Source organism: Lycium barbarum, chromosome 5, assembly GCF_019175385.1.
Source record: "Lycium barbarum isolate Lr01 chromosome 5, ASM1917538v2, whole genome shotgun sequence".
NCBI lineage: Eukaryota > Viridiplantae > Streptophyta > Magnoliopsida > Solanales > Solanaceae > Lycium > Lycium barbarum.
In genome coordinates, this window is record NC_083341.1 from 135,299,676 (window position 1) to 135,320,497 (window position 20,822).

General features: G+C 34.5%; 2 protein-coding genes across 3 annotated transcripts; both read right to left on the reverse strand.

The window, feature by feature from the left end:
* Positions 1 to 2,710: 2,710 nt before the first annotated feature.
* LOC132641727 (LEAF RUST 10 DISEASE-RESISTANCE LOCUS RECEPTOR-LIKE PROTEIN KINASE-like 1.1) lies at positions 2,711 to 5,744 on the reverse strand. 2 transcript variants are annotated; one of them, XM_060358808.1, is made up of 4 exons: positions 4,885 to 5,744; positions 4,724 to 4,771; positions 3,983 to 4,057; positions 2,711 to 3,905 (listed from the first exon to the last, which is right to left on the reverse strand). In XM_060358808.1, the coding sequence occupies exons 1-4, from the start codon at positions 5,582 to 5,584 to the stop codon at positions 2,992 to 2,994; spliced, it is 1,737 nt and encodes a 578-aa protein (XP_060214791.1). In that variant the 5' UTR covers positions 5,585 to 5,744; the 3' UTR covers positions 2,711 to 2,991. The 2 variants fall into 2 exon arrangements, with proteins under 2 accessions (XP_060214791.1, XP_060214790.1); XM_060358807.1 differs by having other exon boundaries at positions 2,712 to 3,905; positions 3,983 to 4,237.
* Positions 5,745 to 18,902: 13,158 nt separating this feature from the next.
* LOC132639869 (LEAF RUST 10 DISEASE-RESISTANCE LOCUS RECEPTOR-LIKE PROTEIN KINASE-like 1.2) lies at positions 18,903 to 19,689 on the reverse strand. The gene is made up of 2 exons (XM_060356256.1): positions 19,586 to 19,689; positions 18,903 to 19,467 (listed from the first exon to the last, which is right to left on the reverse strand). Exons 1-2 carry the CDS (start codon positions 19,687 to 19,689, stop codon positions 18,903 to 18,905), a joined length of 669 nt encoding a protein of 222 aa, XP_060212239.1.
* Positions 19,690 to 20,822: the final 1,133 nt, after the last annotated feature.

A 20,822-nucleotide genomic window follows, 5' to 3' on the forward strand; every position in this document is an offset into this window, starting at 1 on the left:
CATCCCTCGAATAGTTAAATTGGTCCAGCCGGGAACCACATTTGTGGATTCTGAAGGATGCCTAACACCTTCCCTTTGGAATAATTTGAACTCTTACCTAGAATCTCACTTATTTTCGTAGACCATGTTAAGCTGCATATATTAATAATTTATAGGTACCCTAGTATACCTTAAATGCTAGGTGGCGACTCTGTACATAATTAATTATTTCAGATCTCCATAAGTTGTGTTTTGTTTAGCCTTTGGTAAAAATGGGGTGCAACAACCTAACAACCTGTGGCCACCAAGAGCCAGGTTGTCCATAGGTGACCCCTTTTTGGTGTCCCTGCTATTAGGTTGCTAATATCTGCAACACTAACGCTTGTGAGTTTCAGATTATAAAAACTTCTCTCTGGTTAAGCGAAAATGTTTATTAAGGAAAAAGGAGAATAATAGTTTAATTGGCAATGGAGACAGTTTGAAGCCTGGATGTATATTTGATGTCACAAAGTGGTCCAAGCTTAGGGTCCCCATCCAGGTGTAATCAAGCATGGACACCAGAGCACGATCAGATTGTGTGGCCTGAACTACGATGAGAAGATAACGACACAAAAAGAAGCCAACAAAACAAAAACCAGCATGGGTTGTGAATATACTCTAGCTTACGGTGGTCTATCTTACACGATCACATAACCAAGAATATTTTCGCTCTTATTACTCTCTACTATCTAAAACACGGGATGATGTTATGGCATCATATCATTTAGTGATATGGAATAAGGAAGGGCCTTAACAAATGTTAACTTGACCTTGAAAATGAAGCACATTATATGGAGATGTCTACCTTTCTGACAACGAAATTTGTTGGTTTTGTCAGTATGACATTGACCTCCACCATGGTGACATTGGTAACAGTCATCAGACAGTTTCCATTCTACTAGAATTTCGGGACCGAAACAGTTGAACAGATCACCATGAATTGACTGAATTGGCAATCTGATAAGTGTACAGTTGGTAGGAATATTGTCTACTCCTATGTATTCATCACCATCTCGGGAAAGCTTGTAGTATATGCTAAAGCCTTCACAGCCATTGTACATATTATAACCAACAAAAGGAGGGTAACGTTTAGGGAATAATTACTGGTAGTGTTGCATTTGAAGAAGTTTGTTAAGATTAAGCATATTGAAAGCAATAGAAGGAGAGTTTGGAAGGGAGAAATTTTTGTTAATAGCCTGGCACTAGTGTTGCCTCAACATGGTTTCAAGCTTCCCCAAGCAAAACTGATGAATTACGCTTCTGTAAAGCATAGTACCAATCTCTTTCAGGAAGCAGTTGGATTTTCGGAAATGGTTTAGCAGCACAAGCAGACATAGAGACAATTCCGCAGTCAGATTGTGGGGAAAGAGAGGAAATCTCAGGTCAGTAAGATTTCCACATAAGAAGGGCTTTGGACAAATAGAATCATTGCTGCTATTTGCCTGAACTAAAATCAGAAGCAGAGATAGAAGGAAACAAATAAAAGAAGAAGCCAAAGCCATATTGATCCTACTGCAATAAGAGGAAAGCTCACCGGTCTATATCTTATAAGACCAAGTGAAATAACTTCTAAACACTTTCTTCATTACATGTCAAAAAGAAACACGTGGAACCAAACGTATAAGAAGGGTTGTACTTATTAGGGAAAAGAAAGGTGAAGAAAAAAGGAAATGTTCACATTAGCTTTTGTAGCAATTGATACCAGTAGAAAGACTTGAATTCTTGACTCTGCACTATAACAACCATTTCTCATCATTTTCAGGACCAAAGTCTCCAAAAACGGATGACTTCAACTGTAGAAAATAGAAGCTATACATCCAAAGGTGACAAACGGAAAAAAGGAAAAGAAAAAGGTTCTAATCACATCCCAAAACACAGCAAAAGATAGTCTGAAAATGTAAAAAGAACAGTGCATACTTAGCAGTCAGCCTCATATCTCCTCCTTCTTATGGTTAAAATATTCAACCTTCCATTTGCTCATTTTCTCACTAGAAACTACCAAGAAAGTTTTTCAAGTTTGGCAGAGTATATACAGTGTAAGCTAGAAAATTTGCAAGGTCCCAAGCCATCTTCTTCAAGAATTTGAAAAAGAACTCATCATTAATTTTCATCCCTAGCTTATGAAACCTTCTGAGCCAAGGGACTACCAGAAACAACCTTTCTACCTTACAAAGGTAGGGGTAAGGTCTGCCTCCTACCCCCCCAGACCGTACTTGTGGGATCACACTGGGTTTGTTGTTGTTGTTTAGCTTATGAAACACTCACCCGAGAATCCAAGACACTATGAATCTATGACTAAGATTGAAACAAGAGTGCATAGTGATATAAGTACCTCACCTTGTGAAAAATAACTGTTTTAAACGCTTCTAAACCCGCATGTTCTTCAATTGGCAGATAAGCATAACTCTAACCTTCTCCATTCCTTCTCTTCCCTTTTCCTTTTTCAACTTCTCCCGCTTATTTTCTGTTTCACCAGTTTTTGACCCCAAAACAAAGAGGAGGCCTTTCGACGGAGGAGCCACTGTCACTATTGTGATCCCTTTTACATTCCGACTTGCGAGGGTTCAACGACCTCTTCTGTGTACTGATAGTGTATAATATTCTAATACCATTGGGTTAAGTTACCTGCAATAACAAGTAATTGTTTGTAACAAATATGTACGATAAGCTTGAAAATGAAGTAGAAAACCTGCTCTGACAAATAGAGTAAAAATCTTTCTTTGATTAGTAAAAGTCAATTTTATAATACAAGAGACTGCTGGCAGTACCACGTTGACAGTTGGTACTGCAGCATTGCATAAATAAAATAAAATTCTTTACATTGCCAGTGTATATAACTTAAGCTCTTATATATTGAAACTAAAAATTGAACGACTTTCACTCATAGATACATAGCTCAAGAAACTTATCACAGCAGTACACATTTGTAATCTCTCAATGTTTAAATCAATAACAAACAAAGGGGTTATATAACTACTTTGAATTAGGTATACTAGAGCAAGTTATCCATTTATCAGTCACAGAATTTGGTGAAGGAGCTGCTACTATTATAGTTTCACAGCCATGGAGATTAGACTTGGATCTCTTCTCATTATCAAAGTTACTAGTTTGAATCTCTTTTAGAGTATCCAAAACTTCAACCATAGTAGGCCTCATGTCCCTATCTGTCTGCAAGCACAGAAAAGCCAGCTCTGCCACTGAAGTAGTCATTTCCCAAATTTTGGTATCTGAATTGAACCCCAGGGATGGATCGATGAACTCGTTAAATGCAGATTTTATGATATTGTTTATTGCAAAGTTAGCCAAATTAATCTCTTGACTTTTCCTATTCATATCCACAGCTGGCATTGATGAAATGAGTTCAACAAGGACAACCCCGAAGCTATAGACGTCGCTTTTACTAGTCAGCTGGTAACATTCGTGATACTTTGGATCGATATAGCCAGGGGTCCCCCGGGGTGCAGTTGAAATATGAGAGACATCATTTGGGAAGAGCCTTGAAATCCCAAAATCTGCAACTTTAACACCAAAGTTGTGATCAAGGAGTATGTTATTAGTCTTCACATCGCAATGTATTATGTCAGAAGCGTGTAGGTAAGCCAATGCACCAGCAGTTTCTATGGCAATGTTCATGCGGATTGGCCATGCGAGTGATCTGTCCTTCATGCCGTCACCATGGAGGTGGTCAGCAAGAGTTCCATTAGGAATGTATTCATAGACAAGGAGTAGCTCACGGCTTCGCCTTGAAGTGCAGCCGTAAAGTGTGACAAGATTGTTGTGCCTTAGTCTACTAAGGATCTCAATTTCATTTACAAACTGCTGTATTCGTTTGCAGTTGTGCTCGTAAAGGCGCTTCACAGCAACCTCTCTTCCATCCTTAAGTTTTCCTAGTCATTCATGAACAAGAATTAGGCACATGAAGAATAGTTGAAGCATAGTTCAATTGGATTAGGAAATCTCTCACCATAGTAAACAGTTCCGAAACCTCCATCTCCAAGAATTCTAGAGGAATTGAAATCATTTGTGGCTTCTGCAAGTTCTGAATACGAGAAGACTGAGACACCAAAATATACATTGCATCCCTCGGCATCATGTTTAAATATATCGGAGAATTTCTTTGTTGAGAGGAAATGGGACGGACTAAATTTCCTCTTCTTGTAACACCAAATAAAGTAGACAATTAAACAAGTTATCATCGCCAACCCGCCTCCACCAAAACCTGGAAGAGAAATTGGTACTCTTTTTTTATGAGAAAAGGTAACAGACTTCATTAATGATTACCAAGAAGGTACAAGAAAGAGTACAGACTAGAAAGTTTCCTTCTATATATTGAAAGAATCTAAAGATCTAACATAGAGTTTATATCCGATACAATGTTCTTCCTACCCCAAAAGAATAGATTTTTCAAACATCTAGATCTAACATGAATTATGTTTTCCCACCTATCATTAAAACATCTGTTATTCCTCTACTGCCAGACATTCGAGAAGGAATTTCCCTTAACTCCACTATCCATACGTTTTGTGTAACCTAAAGAATTTAAGTTTCTTGTTCTTTTGAACTGGAAGAATTTAAGTCTCTTTATGTTTCTTTATCTCTAGAGAAGTGTTGCCTTATACCACTATAAAGATGTAAACTTAAATGATATGCATGGAAACACTGTAATAGGAAATTGCATTGCAGCTTAATATATATATTAAACTACCTGAACCTAGAATCAGCCCCACCATACTTCTTCTAGTCGTTGCTGCATCTACAAAAGGGATAATGTAATGAAATATTATTGATATGTGATGTGAAAACAAGAAAGGACCCTAAGAAATATACACTAGACTTCAAACATATTGATTATTTGGGAATGTTTACCTTTGTGACAATAAAATTTGTTGGTTTTATCAGTCTGGCATTGACCTCCACTATAGTGACATTTGTTACAGTCATCAGAGAGTTTCCATTCTACTAGAAATCCAGGACTAAAAAAGTTGCCATCTAATGTTGGACGAATTGGCAGCTGGAGAAGTGAACAATTGGCAGTAAGATTGACTGCTGGAATGACTTTTTCATCATCTCCCGGAAGATTGTAGTATATGCTAAAGCCTTTACAATTATTGTACCTTTTATAACCAGAAAATTGGTCGTACTTCGGGGTACTACCAGTGCTATTGCATCTGTAGAAGTCGCGCATACTCAGAGGGAGAATTTTGAAAGAAACAGAAGGAGAATCTAGAAGGGAGATATTTTTTTTAAAAGCTTGGCACTTGTTTTTCCTCAATACAGTTTGAAGCTTCGGATCTACAAGAAAAACTGTATAATCAAACAGCCTGCCTGTAACATAGTACCAATCTTCTTCAGGAAGCAGTCGGATTTTCGGAAATGGTTTAGCATCACAACTAGACATAGAAATAATTCCACAGTCAGGTTGTGTAGAAAGATAGAAAGGAAAGCTCAAGTCAGTAAAATTTCCACATGCAAAGGACTTTGGACAAGTTGAATCATTGTTTCCCTTTGCCTGAACTAAGATTAGAAGAAGAGATAGAAGGAAGCTTACAAATGAAGTGATAGCCATATCGAACCTACTGATTAAAAAATCAATATCCTATCTGAAGAAGAGGAAGATTAGATTATGAACTCAGTTGTTCACAGCACTTGTGTTTAAAAGCACAGGGGATTTGGAAAAGTTATTGAGAAACGTATATTAGGTGCTGTGAGGGAAGACTCGAAGTACTTACTCGTAGTCGTTGGTGTAAAGACTTGAAGTCTTGCAGCAATAACTAGACTTGTTGTCAATAACTAGACGAATAAATAAATAAATAAATAAATAAAAAATTATCATATAATAAAATACTATAATTAAAATAAATGAAAGTAAGTTACATGTTTAAAGTGTAGGAAAGTTATTACTATTTGTTGGATATCTTATTAAGTAATCAATGTTCATTTCTTATTATAAGTTTCGAAAGATACATGTTTCAGAATATGTGTATTCTCTATTTTAATCAAATGCTTGAAAAAAGAGATTTTAAAAAGGCTTATCTTCTCTATTAAATTTCTTAAAAACAAATACAAAAATACTTCTAATTTTAAAATTTAATTTAATTTTAAATAAGTATATTCAAAAATTTAATTTCGGATATACCTCAGAGGGAGTGCAAGTGTAGGATTTATATAATATAAGGAATATAAGTGTTTGATTTAATATAGAAAGAATGTATCCGAAACCAAATCATATTATAGGGGAGTTTAATCTAATTAACCCAAAAAGGAATTGGAAAGATATAAGTTACAATAAATAGAGTAGAACAAATTAACTCTTTTCATGAAAAAAAAAAAAAGACATTCTAAAATATATCTGAAGTATCTCATAATCCAATATATAAAAGTAAAATAAAAAAAATAAGTAAAATATCAACAAATATTAAATTTTCTAATTTAGTGATGATTATAATTACAAAATTATTTAAATGAATTAATATTAAAACTGACATGTAATATTTTTTATACTGAATTTATGATATTGTTTGTCTGGTCATGTGCTCCTATATTAATTATATTAAATTATTAATTTTAAAATTTGATTACATTTATCATAATTATCAAGTTATTGAAATTGATATGCTTTCTTTGAGCCGAATGCCTATTAGAAATAATCTCTCTACCTACCAAGATAGGGGTGAGCAAATATCAATAAATATTAAATTCGCTAATTCAGTGATGATTATTATTTAATGAATTATTATTAAAACTGAAATGTAATATTTTTTATATTGAATTATGATATTGTTTTAGGGTCATATGCTCCAATATTAATTATATTACATTATTGATTTTAAAACTTAATTAGATTCATCATGATTATCAAGTTATTGAAATTGATATGCTTTTTTTGAGCCCATTTTGTTTCGGAAACAGCCTCTCTACCTACCAATATAGGGGTAGGGTGTTCGTACACTCTACCCTCTTCAAACCCTACCTGTAGAACTACACTTGGTATGTTGTTGTATCAATTTATTGAAATTATAATATACGATAACATCAATAACTTGTTTTGCTTATTTAAATTGATCAATAAAATTAGATACAAGCACATAATTATTTAGTAAATTGACAATTCAAATATCCTACATGACAAGTTTATAACCACCAGATTCAAAGGATATTTTAGTATATTACACACATTTTTAAATGAGGACCATGATAACGTTCAAATCCACTCCTCAAAGAAAAAGTGTACACGGTCGTATGCAATATATTTTACCCAACTATGAGTCGGGGTCGATCCCACAAGGAACAATATACTAGGCGATTAAGAAAGTAAGGAACTTTCACTTACCAAGCTAAGCCAAACGATAGATAATATTTTGGTTTTTGATTTAAGAACTAACAATGATTAAACTAACTAGAAAGCGGGTAAAATGATCAATGGCCACAAGTTTGGATACAAAGGAAATTACACTCAAGTAACGATCCAATGTATTTCATGATTTTACAACTAAGAGCAGGTTTATGTTAATAGATAATGGTTCCTACAATCTCATTGAAAGTCTTCCAACCAAATCAATGAATTTCACTCTAAGCTTTTTCAAGCCTTAGAGTGTGATATCAAGCACAACCAATTGAATCTCAAGTAATTTTCCTATTCCTAGCTCAAGTTATTAGATGGGTTTAATGACCCAAATTCTTATTAATTAATCTTTCTCAACCTATATTTCCTCTTCCGAGCTCAATCAAAGTAAATGGGCGAGTCTTAGGGTTAGCTAATCCCTTAAGAAACATTAAAGAACAAGATTAATTAAATCAACAAAGACCCCTTTCAATAGCAATAAAAATCATTCAATACATAAACAAAACAAGAGTTTCATCCAACACTTTAATCATAGAATATTTCCATAAACAAGATTCAAGTGAAGAAAATAAATATTACACACTTAGATATACAATACAAAGCAAGGAATTGAAGAAATGAATTAAATGTTTAAGAAATGCTCAACCAAATCTTCAACCCCAAAGTGTGGTGTAGGAACCTACTCTCCAAAACTTGTATGAAATGGCCAAAGATGAGTTTTACAAACCCTAGCATTCTATTTATAGAAGTGCCAAAACGGAAACAAAATGTGGACAAAAATACCCTGCGTGCACAACATGCTACTCGCATCTTGTGTCGCATGTTGTGCCAAACCGTAGCATGTTGTGCAAATATCTCTGTCAGCACATGCTGCAGCAAGTGCTGCTCGCATGCACAACATGCTGCAGCAAGTGCTTCTTGTTCTATTTTTGCTCTATTTTGCTCCGTTTTGCTCCGTTATGCTCTCCGGACATCTTATCCTACAAAACAACATAAATACACAAAAAGTAACAACAAAAGTGCTTGAAGAGTCACAAAAGCTTAAGGAATTAGCATCGAATATCCCGTAATTTCGCGGCACATCAACACCCCCAACTTAAAGTCTTTGCTTGTCCTCAAGCAAGTCAAAACCAAAATCTCAATGAGGATCCACTTTAAGCACAAAAACATGACTTTGATTGGTACAAATAATTAGGCTACAAGCATGTGAAACTTCAACCACATAACTCCCTCATTTCAAAATACAATTTTAAGAATGCAATAAAGTTTCAAAACAATCAAGCGACAACACTCAAGCCTCAATAAGTGACTCAAAACCACTAGCTTACTAGATATGCTCATTTGACTCAACTTGGAATTTTTGAACATCACCAATCTATCGTAATCCATATGCCCTCACAAGAAAGAAAATCCCAAAATCACTATATTCACTATATTCACAACAACAACAACGCAAGGGACAAATACACAAAGTCACTCACACTCAACAAAGAAATTCTAGTGCTAACAAATATCACACCATAAGCTTGCTCTTATTTTCAATCATCACTAAATCAAGAACATTCGGTTAGAGATCACACATGAACTTTTTAAGCTTGTAATGTAGGCTTAGGGAAGGGTAGGATAAGTATTTGGGATACAAGTGACTACGCCCTCCTGGAACACTACACAAAACCTTTCGTCCACTTTCCTCTTCATTTCAAAACATCACTCCTTCCATTGCATACTAGTTTCCCCAAATATTCCAACTTCTTTTTGTGCAACCATTTTCTTGATTTCTAATTTTTTTTTTCACAAAGATACATTTTTTTGCACATTTGCAACCTTTCTGTATTTTTTAAATTTTATTCCTTTCTTTTGACTTTTCCACAACACCAACCTTCACCACTCTCAAGCAACACTAACATCCCCAACTTAGGATTTTGGCCTCAAATTCACAATTTCATGTTCAAGGAGGGAAAGGTTCAAAAGAGAGACTTTTCATCAAAAAGGGTAAAGGCTTGTAATGTGGCAATCAAAGAAAAGGTCATAGGTTCAAATGGGGTTACTAGTGATATTATTTATGCAATGGTAGGCTAGAAAGGCTAAAGAGGCTTTTTCAAAAATCACAAAGATAGCCCAAGGTCATCTCTCTAACCAACATAATCAAAATTAGCATTGAAAGACTAGCCGGGCAAGTTCTAGATGATAAAAGTAAACACAAGAATTATTCAAACAAACACTCACCACACATGGCATATGAACTAGTTAAGATGGATCAATTTCACTTCCTAAGCAAGAACAACTAGTGCAATATCTCATAATCTAAAGTAAACACAACTAGTAGGTAAAGAGTCACCAAATGAGCCAGAAAGTTCTCATAAAAATCATTCTTTCTTATGCACCTTGCTTTTTAACTTTCACAAAATAATTTGGAGGGATATTCGCATTTCAATTTTACATGCAAGAGACTAACTCTATTAGTACCAAACAAGCCAAGAGTTTCCACATTTTTCCTCAAAGGAGCACCTACACCTAAACTACAAGACTAATGAAAGAAGCTAAGAAAAAAAATAAAAAAATAAAAGTGACTAATCCATAACATGCCAACAAAACAAAATCTTCAAAAATTTGAGCAAGTTCCATTTGCAACAACGTCTATTCACAACCATACCAACAGTCACAAAACAAGCCCGACAAGGGCACACAATATCCATACATAAGACAAAAGCCCGTCAAGGACACAAATCAAGCATAACCAAAATATAATATGCTACCACATGCTACCCCACCTACAAACATTGCAGTGTCCTCACTGCACATAATCAAAACAAAACATAAAATAGTTTGAGGGCAAATAATTTTTTTTTTGTCAGCACCTGCGACTCGCAGGTGATGTCACTGAGTCAGCACCTGCGAAACGCAAGCATGACCTGCGAATCGCAGGTGATGTCACCTGAAAACTTGGTGTGGCTGTTGGGATCTATTTCAACAGCAGCTACTGGTTTGTGGCTGCTTTGAAACCCCGACCTGCTCAAAACAATTCCAAAAATTATGAAACATTGCAGATTAGTCAAAAGTAATAAAATAAACTATTCTAAAAAAAATAAAATTTCAAAAATGACTTAAAATTTTTGAAAACGATGGGTTGCCGCCCACCAAGCGCTTAAGTTAACGTAGGCAACCAAGCGCTTAAGTTAACATCGCGGCACGACGGTTACCTTTACCACTTTTTCTTCCATTTAAAAGATATGAATTTGCGCCCCAACTTTGAATCAAGATCATGATGACGCTCATGGGGCGGTGGTAGAAAAACAAGGAGGCCAACTTTTGGGTATCGCATTTTGCACTTCTTGGCCCGTAAGTGAGGCATGCCATTTTGTCTTCTTGGCATAACAAACTTCAAAATGAAAACGCTTTGATCTTCATCTCCAAAATTCTCCATAGGCTTGGTTGGTTCAACTTCCATATCATTCACCAAGCACAACGTTGAAAAATGGCTAGAATGAGGTCCAACGCGCTCAAATTCCAAATTTGCATGAATTTTGACATCCTTACCCAAAAATGAACTAGAGTCTTCAAAAATTATTGTATGAACTTTTTTATGCAACTCTAGTATCATTTCTTCAACTTCGGCATCATTCACTATTTTTGGGTTGGTAGGCTGGCAATTTACCATTAGCTCATGAAAATCAATCTTGACTTCTTCTTCATTGGAAACCAACTCAAAACTACAATCCATGGCCTTTTGATATTGAGCATCACATGCCTCAATCTTTGCATTCAATTCGGCCTCCAATTTTTGGATAACAATTTCAAATAGCTCCACTCCTTGACTTTGCTCAAAATGCATTTTTAGAAATTCTTCCATCATCCGTGAAATGCCTTCACGGTGATCCCCATAGGCTTCAAGTTGTTGAGCTTGATTCATTAGCCAATCTTGGCTCAAAATTTCCATCTTGTCAAGTTTTTCTTCATTGTGAGAGTCGTCCAACTCTTGTAAAAATTCATCCATGGTGAGATATACCTTTTGAATAGTTTCATCATCTCCATGTTGAACTTCTTCCCACAATTTGGTCAAGACTTGCCCATAGTTTTTATTCCTCCCCATTATGCTTTTCAAAATTTCCTCAATTTTTTTTTTTTTAGAATTGGAGATTTCTTCATCAATATTTTGCTCTTTTTCAAGTTGAACCACTTCCTCACTTTCACAACTTTCATTGTGGTCACAAGAATTGTCGGGCTCATCTTTCAAATATGAAATCTTTTCTTCAACCAATTCATTTTGAGGAGTAGACACTTCCATGACAATTGAGGAATTGGCATCCTCAAATGAATCATTCATTCTTTTCATAGCTTCTCCATTTTCTAAAATGGATTGTTGGACAAGCTTTCGCTCTTCCTCCATTTTAGCTTCCTGATCTAAGTATGTTTGGAGCATTTCCATGATGCCTTCATATCCGACACTTTGTCCTTCACTTATCATGTCATTGTCCCTATCAAACTCAAAAGCACAACTAGCATTTTCAGAACAACTTGGGGGAGGGGGAGCAAAATAATTAGGACAATCACCCCAATGTCCACCTTGACCACCACATATATTACAAAAACTCTCATCATAGGGTTGAGACGGTGCACACATCTCTCTCCCGGGAGCATTTTCACAATCTTGCCAAAAGTGGGGTTCTCCACAATATGGACATGGGTCATCAAGATATAGGTTGCAACCATCAAACCCATTTTCATTCCAAGATGCCATAAAGACACAAGTAACAAAAATAAATAACAACAACAAAAAAAAAAACTAACACAAAGAAACACAAAAAATCAAAAACACATATTCACAAGTTTGGACCAAAGCAAGCAAGCTTAAATCCCAAACAAACCCAAATACGCCAAATTGTTCCCCGGCAACGGCGCCAAAATTGATAACGTCCAAATCCACTCCTCAAAGAAAAAGTGTACACGGTCGTATGCAATATAATTTACCCAACTATGAGTCGGGGTCGATCCCACAAGGAACAATATACTAGGCGATTAAGAAAGTAAGGAACTTTCACTTACCAAGCTAAGCCAAACGATAGATAATATTTTGGTTTTTGATTTAAGAACTAACAATGATTAAACTAACTAGAAAGCGGGTAAAATGATCAATGGCCACAAGTTTGGATACAAAGGAAATTACACTCAAGTAACGATCCAATGTATTTCATGATTTTACAACTAAGAGCAGGTTTATGTTAATAGATAATGGTTTCTGCAATCTCATTGAAAGTCTTCCAACCAAATCAATGAATTTCACTCTAAGCTTTTCCAAGCCTTAGAGTGTGATATCAAGCACAACCAATTGAATCTCAAGTAACTTTCCTATTCCTAGCTCAAGTTATTAGATGGGTTTAATGACCCAAATTCTTATTAATTAATCTTTCCCAACCTAGATTTCCTCTTCCGAGCTCAATCAAAGTAAATGGGCGAGTCTTAGGGTTAGCTAATCCCTTAAGAAACATTAAAGAACAAGATTAATTAAATCAACAAAGACCCCTTTCAATAACAATAAAAATCATTCAATACATAAGCAAAACAAGAGTTTCATCCAACACTTTAATCATAGAATATTTCCATAAACAAGATTCAAGTGAAGAAAATAAATACTACACACTTAGATATACAATACAAAACAAGGAATTGAAGAAATGAATTAAAGGTTTAAGAAATGCTCAACCAAATCTTCAACCTCAAAGTGTGGTGTAGGAACCTACTCTCCAAAACTTGTTTGAAATGGCCAAAGATGAGTTTTACAAACCCTAGCATTCTATTTATAGAAGTGCCAAAACGGAAACAAAATGTGGACAAAAATACCCTGCGTGCACAACATGCTACTCGCATCTCGTGTCGCATGTTGTGCCAAACCGTAGCATGTTGTGCAAATATCTCTGTCAGCACATACTGTAGCAAGTGCTGCTCGCATGCACAACATGCTGCTCGCATGCACAACATGTTGCAGCAAGTGCTACTAGCATGTGCTGCCAGAAAGTGCTTCTTGTTCTATTTTTGCTCTATTTTGTTCCGTTTTGCTCCGTTATGCTCTCCGGGCATCTTATCTTACAAAACAACATAAATACACAAAAATTAACAACAAAAGTGCTTGAAGAGTCACAGAATCTTAAGGAATTAGCATCGAATATCCCGTAATTTCGCGGCACATCAGACCACAAGATTCAAAAGCCTTGCTTTATATATAAATTGTTATCTGTGTCCTGCTTACTCTTCTTAACTTAAAGTAGTGTCTCTGAGATATTTCCATAGTTATAAGTTATGGTGTTGATTTTTAGATCTTGAGTGATTTTTCTTTTTCCATCAAATAAATGCATTGTGTATAACAGAGCAGATCATGGGAGTGCTTGTCTAACAGAGCAGCAAATTGAACATAATCTCTCCTTTTGCGATGAGTAAGTGAGTTATGTGAGCAAATATTTGTCTAATATGTTTCAGATATTGTAAAAATGCTGATATATTATATAAAAAATCCGTATATGTTAATATTGGGTTCCACCTTGATACTTTGAGTTACTTATTGCTTGTTTTTTCAATTCATTTGTAGGCATTAGGTATAGGAAGTAGCATCCCATGACCTAACAACCCAAGAAGGTCAGGAGATGGAAATAACAGAGCAGATCATGGAATGCTTATTGAATATTATTCCTAGGATTTATCATTATTATTTCTTACATTGAGTGGATGCCAAATAATTACTCGTTAAAATTTTAGTACATTTATTATGTAATTTTGAGGTGCTTATTCTTCTATGTATGATGAATGATTTATTTGATTAATCTTTCTTTTATATTTGTGACAAAACTATTATAAATTAATACATAATTTTTGATGTGTCTGACAGGGTATAAAAGTAAGAATTAAAAAAAAAAAAAAAAGGAAATACAAATGGAAAAAACAAAGGTTGCCGATCACTGCAAAATTGACGAGTAAACTCCGAAATCTTTGGATGTATCTAATATTTGACATGGAGACTTTTCCAATCCCAAGTATTGCAGTACAATTCTTTAGTCATCCATTTATTTACCAAGATTTACTCTTTCTACTAGTTCAATGATTCAACTGCCAATGGCCAGAGACGGATCCAAGATGTTAGCTCTATGGGTTCAACTTTTAAGGTTTCTAGTTTTGAATCCATCATATTTTTAAAGTTATGGGTTTATATCTACTATTTATTGCAATTCTAGTGAAGTTTTACACAAATTATACTCCCCGTCGAAAGTGGTTCAGATCAAACTGGCCTAGTCTTTATTTGTTCATCTGTTAGCTGTTATTTGTGTAGTTTTATTTTGTTGTAAACTTTTAGCAAAATCTGGTATTGTTGCTCTATTTTTCTTGAACTACTGAATTTATTATTCCCTTTATACCATCTTCTGAGAAATTTCCAAATCCATTAACAGCCTTGACGTCGTAAGGTTGATTGGAAATAATAATCACATAAAACAATTCCACTGAACGATTAATTCAACATATAGCATTCCTTTTCTTGAGGTAGAATTTTTTTTGTGTGAGCATGGGATGATTCCATATGGCTTAGTCTTCTTTTTTGTTTGCTTCCTCAATTATTAGTCTTCTTCTTTTGTTTGCTTCCTCAATTATTAGTCTTCTTCTTTTGTTTGCTTCCTCAATTATCAGTCGTCTTCTTTTGTTTGCTTCCTTATTCATAATTTATTCAAATGCAGTACTAATGTCTCTTAAAATCATCTTTTGGTATTTTTCTCTCTTTTGTTTGCAACTCTCTCTCTCTCCACAGAAAGTGGCTTTTGTAGTTGTCACAGGAAATACTAATAAGAGTTACCATAATTGTAACAATTTTATTATTCACACATTGGCATAATGTATATATAGCACCTGATAGCCTTCAGTCAAAAGATTGTTTCTGCATTCAATTTTTACTGCAGTAGCAAAGACATGAAGGATAATGGATCTAAATATATCTCTGTCAACAACCAGAAGCTGAAGATGATGATGCAACTAAGTTCGACTAAGTCATTGAAAGGGAGTCTATTTTTTGGTTATAAATACATAGGGAACTTCTTGAAAATATAATTAAGTAAATAGAGTGTGCTTCTCTCTAACAGCTTGAGCTTTTACATGAGATGGTTACACACTTTAACATAATATCAGAGCAGGCAGAGATCCTGTGATCGAATCTCACTGCCACCCATTATCAAAAATAATTTCCGTGCTTGGCCCATGAAAAAAGAATCAAGCCACCACATGAGGGGCGTGTTGAAAATATAATTAAATAAATAAAGTTTTCTTCTCTCTAACAGCTTAAGCTTTTAGATGAGATAATCACACACTTTAACAGTAATTCTAAAAAATAACACATTTTGTACATAAAGCAGAAGGTAAGGTGGATGTCCACTTTAGGATTGAATCATATTATACTAAAAGTAGGAAGTACTTACCTTTAAAGTTGAATTACCATTTTGCCCCTACACTAAATCAAAATCTAATTGAATAGTATAGCTAATTAGATAATCATATTTTATTTATATAAATGTAACATGAAGTCTGGATAAATCAAGAGTATATGGTTCAATTATAATCCTGTCAGTTATGTTGGTACATTGAATGAATAATCACTATGCATCATTTATGTTGATTCTTTGAATTAGAAGCAATTCTGAAGAGTTTGAATAATTTTTTACTGCAGGTGTTTACCGAGAAGTTACAACTAATCACTTTTAATTTCCTTGAGAATGGGGAAGCACTAAAAGACTATCTCTTCCCCTTCCCTCTGCTATAATTAACATTTATTGATATGTATTAACTAATAGTGTATTATCTTCCCCATCCCTATAATTAACAACTATTAATATGTACTAATTTTGCACCAGTTGAAATATAATTCTGGCAAAGAACTCATATGCTTGACTAGCTATTGCTTTTTTTATGACTCCATTCATTTAGTATGAGTTGATAGGGGGAATGACGCCATTGGAGTTTTTAGGGAAGGCTGGCAACGATTCTCAGAGTTCCTTGCGTCAGTTTATTTAAATTTATTTAACAAACTCAGGTTAAATTGATATGTTTCTTAGTTATTCCCAGTATTTCTTGTGCAGCCGTTCCAATTGCAAAGTTGTTCCAGATCGCGATGTTGTTGGTGTGCTATTTATCTTGTGAATACCACAGTAACCAAACGTTCAAGTGCATGTCCAGCAATTTTTTTTGAACTGTAATCTAACTGAGATATTTGGATTTAGACATTTATTAAACTCTAATTAAATTGCTCACTTTTTCTGCATTAATACTTTTGCTGTTAATATGTCTGCAGCAATTTGCAGCTACCCCACTAGAAGAAAGATTGGATTTTTTGTCTATGAAGTGTAATTTTGGCCATTACTTGTCCCATATTTTAAGAAGACTTACCCATAGATATCATTGGGGTGATCTGATAATTTAATAAATTGTTACACATACGGTACATATAATTTAAATACATTAATTTGAGTTGCCATGCAGAATAACTGGATAAGTGATACCGGCAACCAAAGACTTCGACCTGTATTGGATGCTAAGGCCACTTGTTGAAGATAAAAATAGAACAAACTCGTATGAAGTTTTACCATGAGTGGGTCGGATCAGATCGCGGCAGGTTATCTGCCCCTACGAGGATGGAGCAATAGAAGTTCTTTTGAGAATTCAGCAAAATGTTATGGCCAGGATTTTCACAAAAGGAGTAAATCCACGAATAAGCAAAAGGGAATCAATTTTTTTAGTATACATTTTTACTTAACTATACAGGGTAATTTTCCGATGACATGAGGCTGCGCCCTTGTTTATGGCAAGACGAGCCGTTTATCATTAACATAGGTGTTTAAGTTTCACCTAATTTTTTGTTCGTTTCTTTTTCTTCGCAATAACAAGACATGTTCTTTTCCCTTCTCATAGACAGGGGCGGAGGTAGAAGCTAATACGGGTTCGACTGAACCAATAGATATTGCTCAAATACTGTATTTGTGTTAAGAAGTTCATTAAATATATATATAGATCAAATTTAGAACCCAATTATTAGTACTTGAAGTCGTTGTCGCTCTGAAAATTCAGAACCCACAAAATTGAAATCCGCCAGTGTTCGTTTACAATTTTTCAACAAGAAGTTAATACAAGACGTTACAAAGCACGACCCCACAACTGTACTAGGAGACCCACTATCATTTACTTCATTGTCGATAAGTAGAATTTTTTACCAAAATAATCCATTATTTAAATCGATTAACGAAAATAATATATTTTTTTGAAACTTTATAGAACTAGTATAAACGTATTTCCCAGTAACGTATTAGACATTATTTTATTAAAAAAATTTAATAGACAAAAACTAACGGCTGACGGAGCAAACGGATATATAAAACGTTATTGTCAGTAACGTTTTTATAATTCGTTACTGTGAGTTACGTATTAAGGCTAATACGTTACTAACAGTAACGACTTATACGTGACTTTATTATGTCTTCACTTATTGATATCACTAATACGTGTTTCCTAATACATCTGCGATAATCAAGTATGAATTATATTATTGAGTTCATACATATGTTATGGTCGGCCTAACATACTTAGACTTAACAGCACCAATTAATATAATCTCCCTAATTTAAACTTAGATTCTTATATATGACATGAAAAATATCTAGAGCATTAAGTTTTAATCTCGTATATTTTCGTTAGATAATTGATATAATTATCCACATATGAAAAATGAGTAATTAAATAAGGTGGGTCTTCCTTCTACATTTATTTACCTTATAAGCTAGTAAAAATCCATCCAACTAACTTTTGGGACATGACCTAGTCACCTATTCCTTTTAAAACAAGGACCCTTTTCATAAAAAATTCAAGATCCGTGTTCAGTTATGTTTTTTGTACGATAACGACGATTAGTTTGATTTCTCAGATATGTAAATACTTCATATGACTAAAATTATCAGAATATCAGACGACGTTTCCGTTGAAAGTCCATCGGAAACAATTACCATGAGTACGATTCTGATAATTTTTTTTACTAAAAGTCCCTCAAAATTCTACTTTCTAGTAGAATCACCTGATCATATATGATAGAGCTGGGAATAAGAGCAAATATCATATGGTAAGCTATAAGGTCCGCTGGATTAAGGATATAAATTTTATTGGTTTAATAGTTAAAGCTCTTAATATATTAAACCCATTGTACTTTTAAAAATTGGTTAATACTTATTTAATGCAATTTTAATAAAATTTTATATATAAATTTATACTCCAAGTTAAAAGTATTGGGTGATATCAAAAAGTGAAGACATAATAAAGTCACGTATAAGTCGTTACTGTTAGTAACGTATTAGCCTTAATATGTAACTCACAGTAACGAATTATAAAAACGTTACTGACAGTAACGTTTTATATATCTGTTTGCTCCGTCAGCCGTTAGTTTTTGTCCGTTGGATTTTTTGAATAAAATAATATCTAATACGTTACTGGGAAATACGTTTATACTAGTTTTGTAAAGTTTTAAAAAAATGTATTATTCTTGTTTTTTGCAACTTGCAATATGAGGCCTGTCAGTGCAGAAACAAAAGAATTCATAATTTGGTATATCAAATCCGCAACGTCCTCTGCTTTCTGCACGCTCAGTGCAGTTACTGGCGGTCCAGATCAATCTAAACCTCCTTCTCATTATCGATTGATAGTCAAGAACTAGATTATATCCCTCATTTCCGAGCATTTCTACTGGTGCCATTACATGATTTTTGCACACTTGTAATGCACACTCAAAGCTTTCATCCTCAGCAAACATTGCAAGATCACCCCAATTGTTTCCATTTTCTTCACCACAACCAAAACCAATCTTGTGCTTCAGAAGAGGCTCGGGTATTGATGCATTACAATTCGACAAGTAGATTCTCGATTCATTAACAAACTTAAAAGGGTGATCATCGAGTGACACATTCTTGATCTCAGAAAAACAACCATTGCTTGTAGTTCCATTAAAGACTGAATTTTTCAGCTGAAAAGTATGATCTTGGTATGAAATATCTTCAACTGTATACTCATTTTCAGCAATATGTACAACAGGAAACCCTTGTTCACTACAAATTTAGCCCAAATCCAGGGTACCCACAATAAGCTTCTTGCTCATCTTGAATATAAAATGGAAAGCTTATGTTTGCACCATGGCTGCAATTTCTAGGCTGACATGCTACAAACTGTGGATCAACAACTAAAGCAGAACATTTATCTAGTTGTGGGATGAAGGAGAATATACAAAGGTTTAATGATGCTATCAAGATGTACCTGTTTTCTTGTTTCATCTGTGATCTTTAGCAGCAAAATATCTACAGCTAGACAAGTAGACAATGAAGAAGATATCACTAACGGAAGAGGGCTAAAAGAAGTAGGTAGTTGTCTGATGTCAAGATGGCTACACTTGGTATACACATTCTCTTGACGAAAGAGTTTGTCTGAGTTAATTTCTCAAATGGTCACTCAGTCAATGAAATTACTAAGCAAAGCCACTTTTTTTATTGTAACAACAAATTCATATAATTAAACAAATCTGCCAAAACATAACTATGACCGGAGAAGTTGATTCCTTTGGGTGGATACCTAAGTTGACATTATGCTATACACACCCGATGGTGTAACAAAGTTTTACACCATCAGATCACCTTTATAAAGATTGCAAATCCCATTTTTTAAGAAGGCTTACCGGTAAATATCATTTGGGTGATCTGATAATTTAAGAAGTTGTTACAAAAACGGTATATATAATTTAAACTCATTTCATATTAAATGCTTAATTAGAGCTGCCCTGCAGGATAAGTGATACTGGCAACCAGATGCTTCTTCCCGCGTTGAATGCTAAGGCACTTTTTGAAGATATAAATACAACCAACTCATATGAAGTTTCGCAATGAGCAGGTTATCTGCCCCTAAGAGGATGGAACGACAGAAATCCTTTGAGAATTCAACCGAAGGTTATGGCCACGATTTTCACTAAGGAGTGTTAAAATATAAAGGAGTAAATCCACGAAATAAGCCAAGGGGAGTCAATATATAGCATATATACATAAAAACAAACTTTTTACCTAACTATGCACGATTGACACTCCTTGAATACTGGTTATGGGGAAAGAATATAGAGGAGTCCAAGAAACTGAAGAAAAGAGAAGCAAGAGAATAATAGAACAAAAAAAGATAGGAAAGGAAGAACAATAAAGAGAGAATGGAGAGAAAGAATGAAGAGTCGGGGAAAAGAATCGTTGGGATCTTTAAGTGGTTGTAACTGAAGATTTAAGTACAAACCTAAAGAGAATCTAATAGTTGTGACTTTTGGAGTTTTTATTTTATTTATTTAGGGCACTTAAATAAATAAAAAGTCTAAAATTCTAAGAAAAAAGATAAATGTAAATGCCAGTTTTTTAGGCTGTCACATAAGCGAGAC